Source organism: Rhea americana, unplaced genomic scaffold, assembly GCF_003343005.1.
Source record: "Rhea americana isolate MKP2758 unplaced genomic scaffold, rheAme1 scaffold_162, whole genome shotgun sequence".
In the NCBI taxonomy this organism is placed as follows: Eukaryota; Metazoa; Chordata; class Aves; order Rheiformes; family Rheidae; genus Rhea; species Rhea americana.
Window position 1 is genome coordinate 1,548,149 of NW_028185728.1, and position 14,862 is coordinate 1,563,010.

A 14,862-nucleotide genomic window follows, 5' to 3' on the forward strand; every position below is an offset into this window, starting at 1 on the left:
AGCACTGGGGTGCCCGGAGCCCCCGGGGTCGGGATCCCCCAGCACTGGGGTGCCCGGAGCCCCCGGGGTCGGGATCCCCCAGCACTGGGGTGCCCCGGAGCCTTCTGGCTTTGGGTGCCCCGGGATCCCCCACAGGGCTCCAGGATCGGGATCTGACTCCCCTGGAGTTCCCCAGGACTGGGATCCCCCAGAGCTCTCCAGGATCTGGTGCCCCAGGCCCCCAGGATTGGGACCCCCAGGACRGGGATCCCCCGGGATGGAGCACCTTGGGATCCCCTGGAGGGCTCCGGGCCCCCACAGGCTGTACCAGCGCAGGGACGGGCAGCACAGCCGGGAGCTGGGATCACCGGGACCCTCTCGGCCGGGCTGGAGCAGAGCTCACCACCATGAAAACAAATGAAAATGGGAGCAGGAGRTCCCATGTGTAAAACCAGCCCTGGGCAGACCGGGCACCCCAGCTCTGTGCACTTTCAGCCCCCTTCACCCATAYTTAACATCAGGATGGAGGAGGGGGCTGGTCTGTCCCCCCCGTGCGCAGAGCCACAGGCAGTTGGAGGTGAAGCGCTCTGCCATGGGGCTGCTGCATCAGAGCCCCAAACTGGAGCTCACTCCCCTGCGGACCCTATGCGTCCCACCYGTTGGCCAGGGAGATGCCAGCACACCCCTTCCTCTTCTGCACACAGAAAGATGAGATTTTGAAAAAAAAASCCATCTGTTTCCCCAGATCACGTGGTGAAATGTTCCCAAGGAGCCTGGCAGGGAGGGCTCCTAAATCTTATTCTCAGTCTATCCTGGAGAAGTAATAAGTTCCCATGATCTGATTTACATAATACAAGCCCTTTGGCGTTTCCTTTTTGCTAGCTTTTATTAACTTTCCTGATCTCTCCTTCTGCTGTCTGAGCTCAGAAAGAGCAAATCTGGCTTAAGCTTGAATCAGAAGACTGGCCGTGACTTGCCTCCATGAGGTTATCTGCCAAATTATAAACCCCCTGCTTTAAGCACTGTGGCCAATTCCACCTGCCCAGCGGGCTAGGACAACCTGCGCTCCCTGAACAAGAAATCCKCTGGGAGGATACTGCACAGATCCATATTGATAACGCCTGGGTCAAACCTGTGGCTCTGCACTGTGCAGGTCGTGGTGAAGCTATGCGATCGTCCTGCGCACTGTTTTCACTGCGGCTGCACTGTGGCTGCCCATGCCAGCGCAGAGGGAGAGTACCGCTCTCCTTTTTCAGTCTTACATCATTCTTTTGGCTCCCAAGTGCTGCAGCTGARTGCTGAAAAGACAAACAGGCTTTTTAATTCCTAGAGGTGTAACAAGGCAGTTCTGTAAGACTTCTTCCTCCAAGGGTTTGATTGCTATTCTGGGTTCAGGGAGTGTCCCCATGATAATATTGCACTTACTCAAGGCTTTCCTGGCCTGCAATCAGGGTGAGTGAAGTCCTTCCTTGGTAAAACACATTTAGACCCTAAACTGTCCCACATGAGCACGGAGATCTCAGTGTGGGTGGAGTGGATGATTTAGGGGAAAGGGAATGACTCTAACACTGTGCCCAGGAAGAAAAAGGCTGTGTACCCTCCAGTCTGAATAGCACTGTAGAACATATGCTCCCAAGGAGGTGGTTTTATTCTGCAGTTGAAAAGTTGGGCCTCGCAAGTTTGGCTTGTCGTCAGGGTAAGCAAGAAGTCAGCACGGCTCTGAAATGAGCTCTTGTAACCTGTGTGGAAGCAAGGGATTTCCTACAGGTTTTGAAACCACTTATTTGATCAGTGTCAGTCTTTGTTTTTTAAGGCAGATAAAAGAGCGGATGAATTTTGGCAGTCTGTCAGCTATGCTTGGTCCTGGACRGGAGGCGTAAATGAGCGTGGCCTTGTACACTGTGTGCAGATCAGCCTCTGCCCGTGGGCAGCGTGACTGGAATAAGGAGGCACGCCTGTACCAGTCTCTGCCACGGTCTTTTTGGATGGTGTTTGTGGCAGCCCTCCCGATGCATGCCCTTGGAGGCTGGGGAGGTCACTGCGCTTATGTGCTGGGCAGTCGGACGCTGGGATTTTCCAGGGGCAGCCAACGGTGAGGCAGATACAGGCTCCTCTGCTTTGGTAGAGCTGTGCTAACAGCGTTTCCTGCGACACTGGAGGGAGCTTGCTGGTCTCAGCATGCGAAAGGCATGATACGTTAGACTTGGCGATGACGATGTGTTTTGGCCTCTAAATTGTGTGTCCTGTCCCCTTGGGATGACATTTGGTCTGTGTGTCAGCACAGATGCCTGTTGGAACAGGGCTGAGCTCTGCTTTGCGAGGCAGGCAGGGCGGGCAGAGGTTTGCAGCAAGGATGACTCTCCCCTCGTGTGTGCTCTGCTCCTCCCTGGAAGAGAGGGAGGAGGTACTCTGAAAACCTGGATGCCCCCCCAGTAAAACGGGTGTCTGATGAACCTGAGCATGGAGCAAAGCCAGACCTACTAGAACAACCGGAGCAGCATATGAGTCCCAGCCAGTCCTGGGAATCAGCTCAGGAGTCACATACATCCTTTGTGAGTGAGCCCGTGTACATGTGAAGACATGTAATTGAACCGTGGCAGAGGGCTCCGATTCTGGTTCAGCCTGACATGCAAAGCCACATACATTTAGGCATGATGTCCTGCAAAGCCTATTACTCCGTTTCTGGCACGAACAGGAGGGGTCTAGCACAGCACTCATGGGACACACTTCCTTCAGGGCTTGGTGTGCATGATGCAGCGTTCTGAGTTTGTTCCTTTGGGCATTGCAGATTTGGGCAAGTGAGATAAAAAAAGAAATTGTTCAAATGAGATAATAAAGCGTTGCTTGCAGGATTCTTTAAAACTGGCTGTTCCAGCCTAATCATACACATATCAGCCAGCATCTGCTCTGCAGTTTGCTGCCTTTTTATTCAAGTAGCATAGTATTGTGTAATACACGTTGTAACACCGGTGACTGAGTAGCTGCCCCATAACTTTGTTAAGAGCTACAGTAATTGCACAGCTCTGTCTGAGCTGCAGGGTATCTTGCTTTGTCCCTTTGGAATAGGATGACGTTTTGACATTCTGACCCACTTGGAAGTTCACAGCAGCAATTGGGTTAAGGTTTGGTCCTATCCTGTTCCTTTAAGTTGCATGATACAAATGGGTATTTTTCCTCGTGGTGATTTATGAGATGTACAGCGTAGTAAATACGAGCTTTATAAACCAGCAGCAATCTTTATAAAACCATGGCCTGCAGGTTGGCATCTCTGTGGTATGGCATATACACATGGCTCTCACACACTTTGTGCGCGTGGCATCATGTCTGTCTCTGCTTTAGGAAATGCAGGCTATTCCGGCATCTCTTRGGTAGGAGGGAGGAGAAGGGTTGTGAGGCTGGAGTTCCTCAGAGCATGATGAATAGGACTTCTCTTGTGAAGGCTTCCAGCGCTAGGGAAGGAGGAGTTCCCAGGACAGGATTTCCTTCTCCGCTTAGCGAGGAGACGAGCTGCTGCATCTAGCCTCTGTCCGAAGCACTATGTACAGCCCTTTGTCCACACTGCAGATCAGAATGACAACACACTTTCATGCTGTCGCTTGCCCTCTTCTTTCAGATGGGGCATCCTCTTCTCTCACCCCCGGGACTTCACGCCCGTCTGCACCACGGAGCTTGGCCAGGCGGCGAAGCTAGCCTCGGAGTTCAGCAAGCGCAACGTGAAGATGATCGCCCTCTCCATTGACAGCGTTGAAGACCACCTCTCCTGGAGCAAGGTACGGGGCCCGGGGAGGCACATGGAGCTTGTGGGGCTGCCTTGCAGCAGAGGAGCGTTCATGTGAAAGACCAGAGAAAAGGCCCACACAGAGATGAGCACAGRCTCATCTTTACACATCTTCTGAGGATAACATTCTAAGATATTTGAATCCCAAAGCATGTAGGATAGGGGATGCTAAAATTCAAAACAGGAACAATAGAGAGAAGTCTACACAGATATCCTATTTTTGTGGAGTACTCCAAAAGCTGGCCCAAGCACGTGCGTTTCTTTCTGTGCAGCTAACAGGACTGGAAAACAAGTAATGTTCCTGGCTGTCCTTGTGTGACAGGCACTTTGGAAACTCACTGGGGTACAGACACCAAAGTACACCCRTTAGGACTGGTTTAAAGTTCATTTAAGTGAGCCAAGTGTGTCAGCAAGTACTGCAGACCCCCTGTGCACTGATGCTTTGAAACAAGAAGAAAGTGCTGTTACAGCTCTCCAGTTGATCATCAAAAAGGGTAAAATGCATGCAAGATGTATGAGGCAGTGTCAAAAGCCCAGAGGAAGGTAGTCTATCCACAGACCCTAAAAAAACTCTGCATAAAAATGGAAAAATAAAGGCATGGGAACTGAATAGCTTCCAAGAGTGCAGTTCGTGTCCAGGCAGGGAATAGAGAAAAAAGAATAAATAGGAGCATGTTAAACATAAAACCGCAAGTAGGAGCACGTTAAATATAAAACCACAGTAAGGGARAAAAAGAAAAGAAGAAAAAAGATGACAACAAAATAACTTGCTAAAGGAACAAAAAAGAGACTAATGAAAAACTTAAAATGGAGCCTTAGCAATGCTGTGCTGCCAGGGAGTCTTGACTCCGGGGCTGACAGGTGATAGGGGAACAAGATGAGCGTTTCAGAAAGATAAGGTCAGAGCACATAAAACCTAGGTGAATTGTCAGCCTCTTTGTTATCTTTTAAACTTGGGAACATTCTCATGTGATTTGCACAGGGCTGGTGATGCTTGTGTGTGTAAGGGGAGAAGTGGTAAAGGTGAACAACTTTTCCACTCAAACATTAATTCATGTTTGACTTGCTGTAGAAGTCTTCCAGTTATTCCTTATTGCTTAAATTGGCCTTTGTACCTGAATGSAACATGGCAACTGTGATGCCAGGTCTCAGAAAGGCTTGAGAAAAACATATGAAACCCACACCAATAAATCAGATTTCTGCATTGGTCCCACTGGCCAAAACCACCAGTTGAATTAGCAGATACATTCCATTAAGCGTAACAGAAAGTTTTGGTTTGGCTTTTTAAGGGAATCTCATCTCCCAGTTTGTTACAGCCTGTAGAAGRACGATAGGGATATTGCTGACTATAAAATCCTTGACTTTCCAAGAATTTTGAATGAAATGATCTGTGAAAGGGCAGGTTCTCTTGTCCCTTCTTGTTGGGAGATAGAAGGAAGCAGTAATTGTGTTGAAGGAGGGAAGGCAGCATTGAGCTCCCCTAAGAGTCTGCAGGGACAGATGTGSTTCAGCATACTCAGATGATCTGGAAAAGAGGTGAACAATGAGCTGAGTTTGCTGATGCTACAGGATTATTCTGCACAGCCTCAGGTAAAACCAAGAGTTGCAGTATGGCTTTGCARTGCTGACTAATGGGAGACAGCAGTTTTGGAAAACCTTCCAGGAAACTGCAGAGGAAGGCAAAGGGCAACAGCACGAGCTGTGCATCACGGTGGTGAACTTTCCACCAGGAYAGGGACAGGCCTCAGAGACAGTGGTTTACAAATGCCAACTCGGCATCTGTAAAAAGGAGAACTGTTAAACGCAGCCAGAGCAAAAGTTCAAACTGGTGTGGATAAATCAGTAGCAGATTTGACTCTCTCATGCAACCTGTATTTGAAATTGCCCCTTTCTCAGGCTACAGGGGAACAAGGTTGGGATCCAGTATGCATGTGGCAGAGGAGGGGAAAGGCTGCTCAAAGGTTTGGAACAGCTTCAGTGCAGAGACTGGCGCTCTTCACTTGGGACTGGGGGCATGTGCCAGGCTGCAGCATGGTGAGCAGCATGGGAAGGATGGAGAAGCAACAAACTCAGCAAGTGTACATCATAGGGCTAAAGGAGGACAAGGGTGCAATTGCTCTGCTCTTGGACCTGAGCTATAAATGTGATCCTTTCCCTGGTGACAACTCTGCCATCTAGTTAGCAGGAGTGGAGGATGAAGGCTTCCCCAGCACCGGTTTGGAGGCTGGCTGGGCAGTATGCTTACCTCTTAGYGCTGTACAAGGAAGGGTGAAGGGGGGACATCTAAACTGTCAAACAGTTACATTACATGCAAGAAACCTGAGATGACTCCAATCCCATTCATTAACGTTGTTGCACACCTTTGAAAAGCTAGGAGAGGTCCTTGACAAAGCAGAGAAGAACTAGAARTAATGCAGAGAGATGAAGAGAAGAACTGGGAAGGCAGCCTTTAAAATTTGCTGCAAATCTGAGACTGTGGACAATGCCCCAAAGGTTCTTCTGCCCAGGCACAAAGAAAAAAAGCCTTGAACAGAGATACCAAGACCTAGGAGCAGATGCCTGTCTGGACAAAAGCAGTCTACATTAGATGCTAGCCTGAGATGGAAAAACTGCAACTTCCTTCACTAGATCTCAATCTAGAGAGAAGTCTTTGGGTCAAGCAAAGCTTTTGGCAAACAGATCTCTATGCAGTATTCCTCTATACACCGACACTTCATCTTTGGATGAAGGTACTAAAAGTACTGAGAGGAAGAAGCTGTTTTCATCTACAGTGCAGCCTGCGAGGAAGCAAATGGGCAGCAAGGAATAGGTGGCTAAAATTCTGCATGAAACAACAGAAAAACCTCTGCTTTCCTTGCTGCCAAATTTCAGTGAGCAAATAGGAGAGGAGATAAACTAGGCAGACAGTTCATCTAGCAGCAGGAAGCAGGCTTGTRGACTACAACATGACCAATAGCTGTCACATCACTTTGTCAATCCATCCTTTCCCAGCCAAGATATCAATACTCTTAGCCATCCTTAGCAAAGTCTCAGGAGCAAGCTCCAGGTTTCTCAGCAAGCTTATAGCTCCACCAGGGACCAATCCTGCTCTTCTGCCTTCCTAGTCCATGCACTGCATCTCCAAGACTTGGCTGAATGCACAGGCTCCTTAGGCAGGATTAACTAGGGCATCTGCACCGGGGCAGGGRCCCTCTGTGGCATGTAGAGAGCTTGTGTTCTCCTCTGAGCCCAACGGCCGCTGCAGGGGTGACTCACATGTGCTGCTCATGTCAGAGATGGTTTCGATGCTCTCTTTGATCACCAGTGCCTTAGCCTCCATGAGTTCAGGGGAGAATAAATCTCTCCAGCAGTATCTGGTTTCAGCTTGGACTCTGGAAAGAAAAATAGTTCATAGGGAAGTGAATGACTCTGGGTGTCCTATTGCACAAGAGGGTGGYGTTTATGACACTTTTGTACAGAGTTCCCGTGGGTGATAAAGTTATTTGCATTTTTGGAATGAGTTATAAACAGTAGGATTTGACTATTGCTTTTCAGAAGCACTCTCCATCCCAGAGCAGAGTTTTGTGCAAAGGTCTTGTTTCTAATTTCTCACCATCAAGAGTGCTGCAGCAATAGAGGTTGTTGCTGGACAACTTGAACTGCTCCAAGCAGAAGAGATTTTTCAGGTAGACCTGTGACTTGTGATACAGAAATCCAAGGATGAACTGTCACTTGGAGGGCAGAGAAGGCTGCATGAACAGCCATGGAGAAAACCTTTATTCCTTTAAATCCATGACCGATTATTTTCTTTGCAGATTTAGTGTGCTGGTAAGGTGTCTGGCTCTGGGAAGGAGCAAGACTTCTGCTCTGGGTAGGGCATGCGTCATGTTAGAGTCCTTTCCCATTTTTATTACACAGCTAAAGGGCAGCAGATGCTATTGCAAACAGTTGTCTCAGCCAGCTGAACTGAGATTGCCAAACGATTTTTTTAAATCCTGACTGGACTCAGACTGTGCAAGTTTAGGCAGAAGTTCACAACAGCTCTTCTTTACTCTTTGAACCACTCCCATGTGGTTTACTCAGGTCTATAAGAATGGCTCTGTAGTAAGTCTCAGTTAAATTGCAATTTAACAACAAAATGTCATACTGCAAATTTCCAAAGAGTAGTGTCCTGTCCTGGTACAGGATTTCTTGCCACTCTTCACGGAGGCTGCAGGGAGTTAGGAGAAATTAARTCAGAAAACTGGAGGGTGCATCCCAGCGACATTCTGATCTCAGAGTTCAAGCCAATAGGCACGATACAGGAGGCACACACTGGCCAACATTTGCAGGGCAGGGGGAGCAAAAGCAAAGGWAAGTCAGGTTATCTTTGAAAAAGAAGAAACTAATTCAGCTCAAGGTGGAGAGAGACTTCTGCTTCTGCCACGCTTGGTCTGTTCACTGAGCTTTTGCAGTTTGCATGCTTGTTCCAGTGGCTGATTCTCACTCATTCAAGAGGCCTGTATAGAGAGAGGTGCCTCCCACAGCACTGGCTTGCTGCAGTGACTTCTTTCTGCCTCTRTTTTCTGCTTTGTTGAACACAAGGCAGGCTGGGCACTTACTAAAATTCATAAGCTGCAAAAAGGGGTTGTCTGTGTACCTTATGCCCCAGAGGAGTTCTGAAACCTGCTGGGGATGTGGAAGGAGTGAAAGAACAGCCACATCGCAGCATCAGGAACTCCTCCTGAGGCATTTTTCTGTGTTCGAGGCTGGGGGGAGAGGGGGGAGCAGAGATGGATATCTACTGCCGTCCTCAGTGCCCAGCTGGCTGTCCCCATGGCTATGAGGAAAGGGCTGCAACTTCAGGCAAGCAGAAACGTGTTCCTGGCCTCAGCTGGCTCTGCAAGGATGGGTGTACAGACTGCTGTCGCACAGGACTCAGCTGGGAAACGCACACAGCCAGACCGAGATGAACAGCCCCTCTTGGCAGTGCAGTGCTGACTTGTGAAGGCTCTGGGGAGGAAGCAAGTGAAGAGAAAAGCTGCAAAGGAAACATCCTGCCATGTGTGCACCCTGTGACCTGCTTGCAGCATCCTGAGCAGCCACCTGCTCACCAGGGCAGGGTTACGGCCCCTCATGTCACTACCATCAGCCTGGGAGGGCTGAGGACCAGCGCTGGGCCTGCTTGCTCTTGCTGCCTCTGGCATGATCTGAGCACAGCTGGCAGTGCCAAGGGGCAGCATTTCCAACCCTTCCCTTTCTACATTCCCCCTGAGCAAGGCCCAGTTTGTTCCCCTACCTTCAAAGCGTGAGGGAGGCAGAGACTTGTACRCTCGCATTGCCAGCTCAGCCGAAAACACACCACAGCGTGGTGGAGGAGGCTTATATCAGCGCTGGAGTTGAGTTTGTTCCCTTGCAGCAAAATGAGGATGGAAAGAAAAGATAGTGCTGTTTTGGGGCGGTGACCTTAAATTCACACTTGCTTTTATGCTGCCAGCTGCTCTGCTTGTGCTGCCTTGAGCAAGCTACTCTCAGCCCTGCTGCAGCTCAGCCCAAACCGTATGGGAGTTGCCCCAGATTACAATGAAAACTTGAATGTTTTGGCCAAATCCACACCAGTTTCAGGAAGGCTAAAAATACGGATGCCCTGTAATACAAATCAAGTTTGGACTAGCACAGGAAGCAACTTCACAGACCAAGTGATGGTTGTTTTCTCTCCTGTTCCCAGATACTGGTCAAAAAAAGGAAAAAAAAAAGAAAAAAGAAAAAAATGTAACTTAGCATATGCAGTCAGACTTTCATTGCATTTTCAAGAGCCTTTAGTTAAGGTAGAGGTCACKTGCTGAATGGCGCTGGCTCCCTCACACAAAACCTGTGTTTGGCATGTGAGCTTTKTTAGCTCTAGAGTCACTGGTTTGCTCTACCACTAGAAAAACTGTTTTTTAAGAGCACAGTCCAAGTCAGATGCTATATCAACATGTCTGTCGGTGATGCTGGCTCACTTTTGGGGGAGGGCTCCAAGAGGGACCTCCATTCTCAGAGCAAGGTGGGTAAATCCTGCCTGTGACATAGGGAGACTTTTCCTACTTCTGTGTGCCTGGGCGAAGCTGAGCCGCCGGCAGTTCAAGAGGGTAAGCAAGCTGGCATGCAGGTGTTCGGTTTGTTGCCCAGTTTCTGGAAGCTTAGAAACTTCATGGAAGGCCATGGGCACCTGGCTGTGTGGCCTCTCCACAGGCGCCATGCTGGCAGGGACACAGTACAGGGCAGTGTCAGTCCTGGCATCCGTGTGTAGAGGGAGGAGGTGCTCTGCACAGGAGCAGGCCTGGCACGCGTCAGAGCCCAGCTGGGGTAAGAGAGCAGGTGAGGCGTCCACCCATACCAAAATAGAGGTTAAAGACTTGTGTGACACCGCTAGAGTCTGCGCCACACACACACTGCCTCCGGCCTCCATCCCCAGCATGATGGCACCCAAGATGGGGAGCACGAGTATGCCAATGGCTTCTCTCTACAGGACATCAACGCATACAATGGGGACCAGCACGAGCAGAAACTCCCCTTCCCCATCATTGCTGATGCTAAGCGGGAGCTTGCTGTCAAGCTGGGCATGCTGGACCCGGACGAGCGGGACAAGGATGGCATGCCCCTGACTGCCCGTGTGGTGAGTWCCCTGATCATGCTTTGGCCTTGGAGCACTGCAGCGGTTGGTATGAGCTGCCATCCTGCCCTGTCTGGGACACAGAGACAGGAGCAGGCTACCTGCATGGATGTGACCAGCCTTGGGAGCTGAGTCAGCTTCCCAGGGTAGATCCATGTGCTGTTCTGCAAGAAGAGGCTGGGCACAGCCCTGTCTTGCTGGCACCTGCTCATCCTGATTGTGCTGGTCTAGGCAGAGAAGGGACACCCATAGGTCATTGTTATGCTGGACTTTTGTTCTCCCCTGCAGCACTTGTGTTACAAGGGGCACGGATTGGAGTGGGGACCAAATGTTTCAAGTAGTGAAATAACCTAATGTTGGAAACAAGCTCTTAGAAAAAACACCATGTTCCCTGTGCCAGAGTGGGGGGCACTAGTTGTTCTAGGAGATACCCACAACAGTGTCTCCACTTTCCCAAGGACCTGTGATCAAATGGGATCTTGGCAGGACACCATACAGGAGAGGGAGGAGCAGGAGGGCTGGGCAGATCTAGCAGAGCAGTAGGACATGTTTGGTGCCCAGGAACCTGACCCTGTCTCCCTATGCTCAGGTGTTTGTTTTTGGCCCGGATAAGAAGCTGAAACTCTCCATCCTCTACCCAGCCACCACTGGGAGAAACTTTGATGAGATCCTAAGAGTGGTGGACTCCCTGCAGCTGACAGCGTACAAGAAGGTCGCTACCCCTGTGAACTGGAAGGTGAGAAGGGGAGCAAATCTTGCAGCCCAGCACTGCAGCGGGTGGGCAATGCAGAGATGCACTAAAACATCAGTTGGCCCCCTTGGGGGGAGCTACTGAGATCTTGGGATTTGAGCTGGATCCCAGCACAGGCTCCAGGGCCATTGAAGTCTAGAGTTAGCCAGAGACCTCCCTTCCCTCTCCTTCATCCCAGGTGCTGGCAGATATGGAGCCTGTTCCCTTGGGCTATCAGTACTCGAGCTCTGGGGCAAGGCAGATCCTGTCCTTGTTGACCATGATAGGAAAGAACATTACTAGCCATCAGCTGCCAGGCCAAACTCCACTCAAAGTCAGTGTCACAAACCAAAAAAGCAGTAAGTGCAGGGTAGCTGGTTTCAAGGCTGGCACATTGCTCTGCTCCCTTTGAGCCAGGAAAGGCCAATGTGGGCACAGGCTCACTTTGCCCAGCAGATACACACCCAGTCCTAGCCTTGTGGAAGATAACTGACTGAAGTTGCTTAGCTACTGTTTCAATTCAGAAGCATTATTTAAAACTCCAAAAAATAGTCTGGGCAGCCAATTAAAAAGGAAGAACAAGCAGTGCACTTTAGCTAGCCAACATTTCCCTGGCCTGGCAGGGCTGCTCAGCTCTAGGACCCAGCCTGCTGCTGGCTTTCAGAGCTGTTACCAGAGAAACCTGCTTGTCTGGAGCCAGAGGACACACTCCTTCCTGCTGCTACAGGCTCCCGAGAAGTCCTAGGCTTGTAGTACTTCTGTTATGAGGCAGGGACCAAGGTGTCAGAGAGAAGCAACGGCCCAAACGCTCACTCCATCTGATCAAGGGTCCCTGTAGGCAGTTCCTTTTGCAGTGCAGCATAAGCTGTCAGCAGTTTTGGGCCAGCTCACCCACCACSTCTCCTCCCAGGGAAGCGCTTGGGCTCGGCCTGGCCAAGTGCTGCCTTTCCAGGGGTGCCTGAGCARTAGGAATGGATGAGCAGGTGCAGGCCTTGCTGCGTGCCCTGCTCAGCAAGGAGCGAAGATGAGCTGTAGAGAACCGATGCTGAGCTCACCTCTACGTGCTCCCTGTTTCCTTGACAGTACCATGGGGAGGGCTGCACCATGGGGTCTGACTGGCAGATGGAGCAGCTCTCCCTTTCTGCATTGCCCATACCTCCTGGTTCACCTCCCACTCAGTCCTCMCTGCTGGCTATGGACAGCTGCAGGGGACATGCACTGGGGCTAAGTGTTCACAAAGAAGGCAACACACCACCTGCTAGCAGGGACGTGCCAAGCCTGCCAATTCCTCTGCTGCCCTCATGTTTCCCATTTGCTCCCAGCCTGGTGACAGCGTCATGGTCRTTCCCACCTTACCTGATGATGAAGCCAAGAAGCTGTTCCCCAAAGGAATCTTCACCAAGGACCTGCCATCGGGCAAGAAGTACCTACGTTATACACCACAGCCAGAGTGAGCGGGTCTGCGTGTCCGCCACGCTGGGCTGTGGGTCATTTGGCGTTGGGAGTCTTCCGTGGGTGGGACACCTGGAGATCCTGCCTCCCTGACGTCATCTGATCAGCAGCCTTGTAGTGTCACGCTGGTGTTACATCCCAATACTAAATCAATTGTCCACATCCCCTTTTTCCCCCCACATCTTCTTAAATTAAAACCCTGGGTGTTTTCTTGCCTTGACTCAACCCAGCAAGGAAGAGGTCAGCAGGCTCGCAGGAGCTCCTGGGCCAGCGCTGTGGAGTTGCTCCTATTCAGTGCTGGCCACACTTGCCCTGGAGGCASAGCAAGAGGTGTGGGGTCAGCAGCCAGGCCTTGGAGGGGTTTCCTGCTGGGTTCACGTCTCCTGCCAGGTAGCTTAGCGGATGCCAGACTGCTGCGTGCCTTTAGGAGCAGCCATCAGTAACTTATTAACACCTTTATTTGTTCCCATGCATTGGGGAGGAGCTGCAGAGCCAAATTTTCTCACTTACTTACTGCTTTCTCTTGCTGAAAGGTGACTGATATTTTCAGCTTTTCTGGAAGAGGGAATGGAGCAAATAAAGCATTCTTCAGTACTACATGCAGTATCCCTCATCTGTGCCTCTGCTGGCCTGCGCAGACGCAGCTTTGATACTTYGCCCCCAGCACTCTGAAGGATTTCTTTCCTTGCCGTGGCTGTGCCGCTAGGGTGCGTGCCCACGCTCCTCCGTGGGTGGCAGGGCCCCAGACTGCCCTTGTGATTGCTCTGTAAATAAGGCACCTGGGAAACGCAGGTTGCCCTGGAGCACATCGTCCCAGCCGAGGCAGCAGGCCCCGGGGCAGTGGTGCTGCCTCACTTCACGAAGGAGCCTTGGGGGACAAGGCAGGAGGTGTCCACAACAGGGACAAGGCTGGGAATGTCTCTCTCCTTCCCAGGACCAGAGTGTTCCTAAAGGCCTCAGCCCCATATTTGCTGGGAGTCAGTCCCCGAGCTTGGTGCGAGCCTGCCCTGTTCCTCTCAATGAGCCAGAGCCATCCTGCTCCTGGCATGGTGTCCCCAGCCCCTCAGCCAGGACGAGACAGTTGCCACTGGGAGCAACTCTTACCTGGGGACAGATCCCTCTCCACAGGGGCAAAGCCACCAGCAAGGATTTGCAAACTCTAAGCCCTTAATCGCACCGAGAGCCCCTGTGAGGAGGCTGCAGCACCCCTCAGCCACACTGGTGTTTCTGGGGCTATGCTCTGCACCCACTGCTGCACTCCCCYGTGCCTGGAGGGACCAACGTTTGCTGCAGTCCCAAACTTGTTAAGTAGATAACTGAYGGTTTAATATAAGCCTAGGAAAGAAACCTACTCATCAAATAACACATYGGCTGTCCACCAGCATCTCTTGGTGCCTAGCACAACCAGCAACACTTAAACAAGCAGCTATTAAAGAAACCAGCCTGTGCAGGGCACAAATGTACTGCACAGCAAGAGGGGACTGAGAGGGCTGATGCTCACTGCAAGTAATGCATTGCCTCCYTCCCTGTGCAATGCGAGGGGACGCTGCACCTCCGGCATCCTGCAAGAGCCTAATCCTGCAGCAGCAGCCACATCTAGCTTCCCCTCCGCCCGGGACACAGCCCAGCCGTCCTCGAACAAGATTCAGCCACCAGCTCCTTCCCTGTGCCCATCAGCTGTCTTCCACCATCGCCAATGTGCAGGCAGGGCTCAGGCTGAGAAGAGAATTTCTTTCATTACCAAAATAATAATATTTAATGGCTTTCAGAAACTATATTGCAAACATTTCCGCTTTACCCAAATGTTTCAGTGGCTCTTATTTTTCCCTGGTTGTGGATTTTTTAATGAATATTATAAAATTCTATATTATCTTCATTTATTATTTTCACTAGAAGACTATGGAAAAAAGCACCACTTCGACTCTCAGATGAATCTTGTTCGACCTTTTTCCACTATGCAAGAAGTGGGAGAGAATCAGCAACTTCAAAGGGGAGATCTTTGTATTTTTTCAGCCCAAGTGCCCCCCCAAAAAAGCCCAAGGCCAGCAGCCCAGCTCATCCTAGCCTCTTGCACCTCAGGCTTTTGCCTTCCTGAGCTCCGCAGCAATGACAGCTCCCTGGTTTCTTGCACGTCCCTCAGCTCATGGCCCTCACCTTGGCCGGGTTTCCTGTCCTCAGCACATCCACCCCCTCCACAAGAGCTTTCCCTCTGGAAGGAGAGATGCAGCCCAAGGATCTGGACCCCCTACAAGACTTGTGAATAAGCTCTGAGCATCCCCAGAGCAGGGACGCTGCAGGGCGAGCACAACC

General features: G+C 50.8%; 2 protein-coding genes across 2 annotated transcripts in view; one reads left to right on the top strand and one right to left on the bottom strand.

Annotated features, from left to right (window-relative positions):
• Nucleotides 1–2,632, bottom strand: part of TADA1 (transcriptional adaptor 1) — a 26,831-nt gene extending 24,199 nt beyond the window's left edge. Inside the window, exon 1 of the mRNA XM_085300290.1 lies at nucleotides 2,623–2,632. Coding sequence (XP_085156416.1) covers nucleotides 2,623–2,632 — 10 coding nt within the window. The remainder of the gene's footprint in view (nucleotides 1–2,622) is intronic.
• A 594-nt stretch (nucleotides 2,633–3,226) lies between these two features.
• PRDX6 (peroxiredoxin 6) lies at nucleotides 3,227–13,149 on the top strand. The gene is made up of 5 exons (XM_085300291.1): nucleotides 3,227–3,237; nucleotides 3,593–3,749; nucleotides 10,227–10,373; nucleotides 10,960–11,106; nucleotides 12,423–13,149. Exons 1-5 carry the CDS (start codon nucleotides 3,227–3,229, stop codon nucleotides 12,552–12,554), a joined length of 594 nt encoding a protein of 197 aa, XP_085156417.1. The 3' UTR covers nucleotides 12,555–13,149.
• The last annotated feature ends 1,713 nt before the right edge of the window (nucleotides 13,150–14,862 follow it).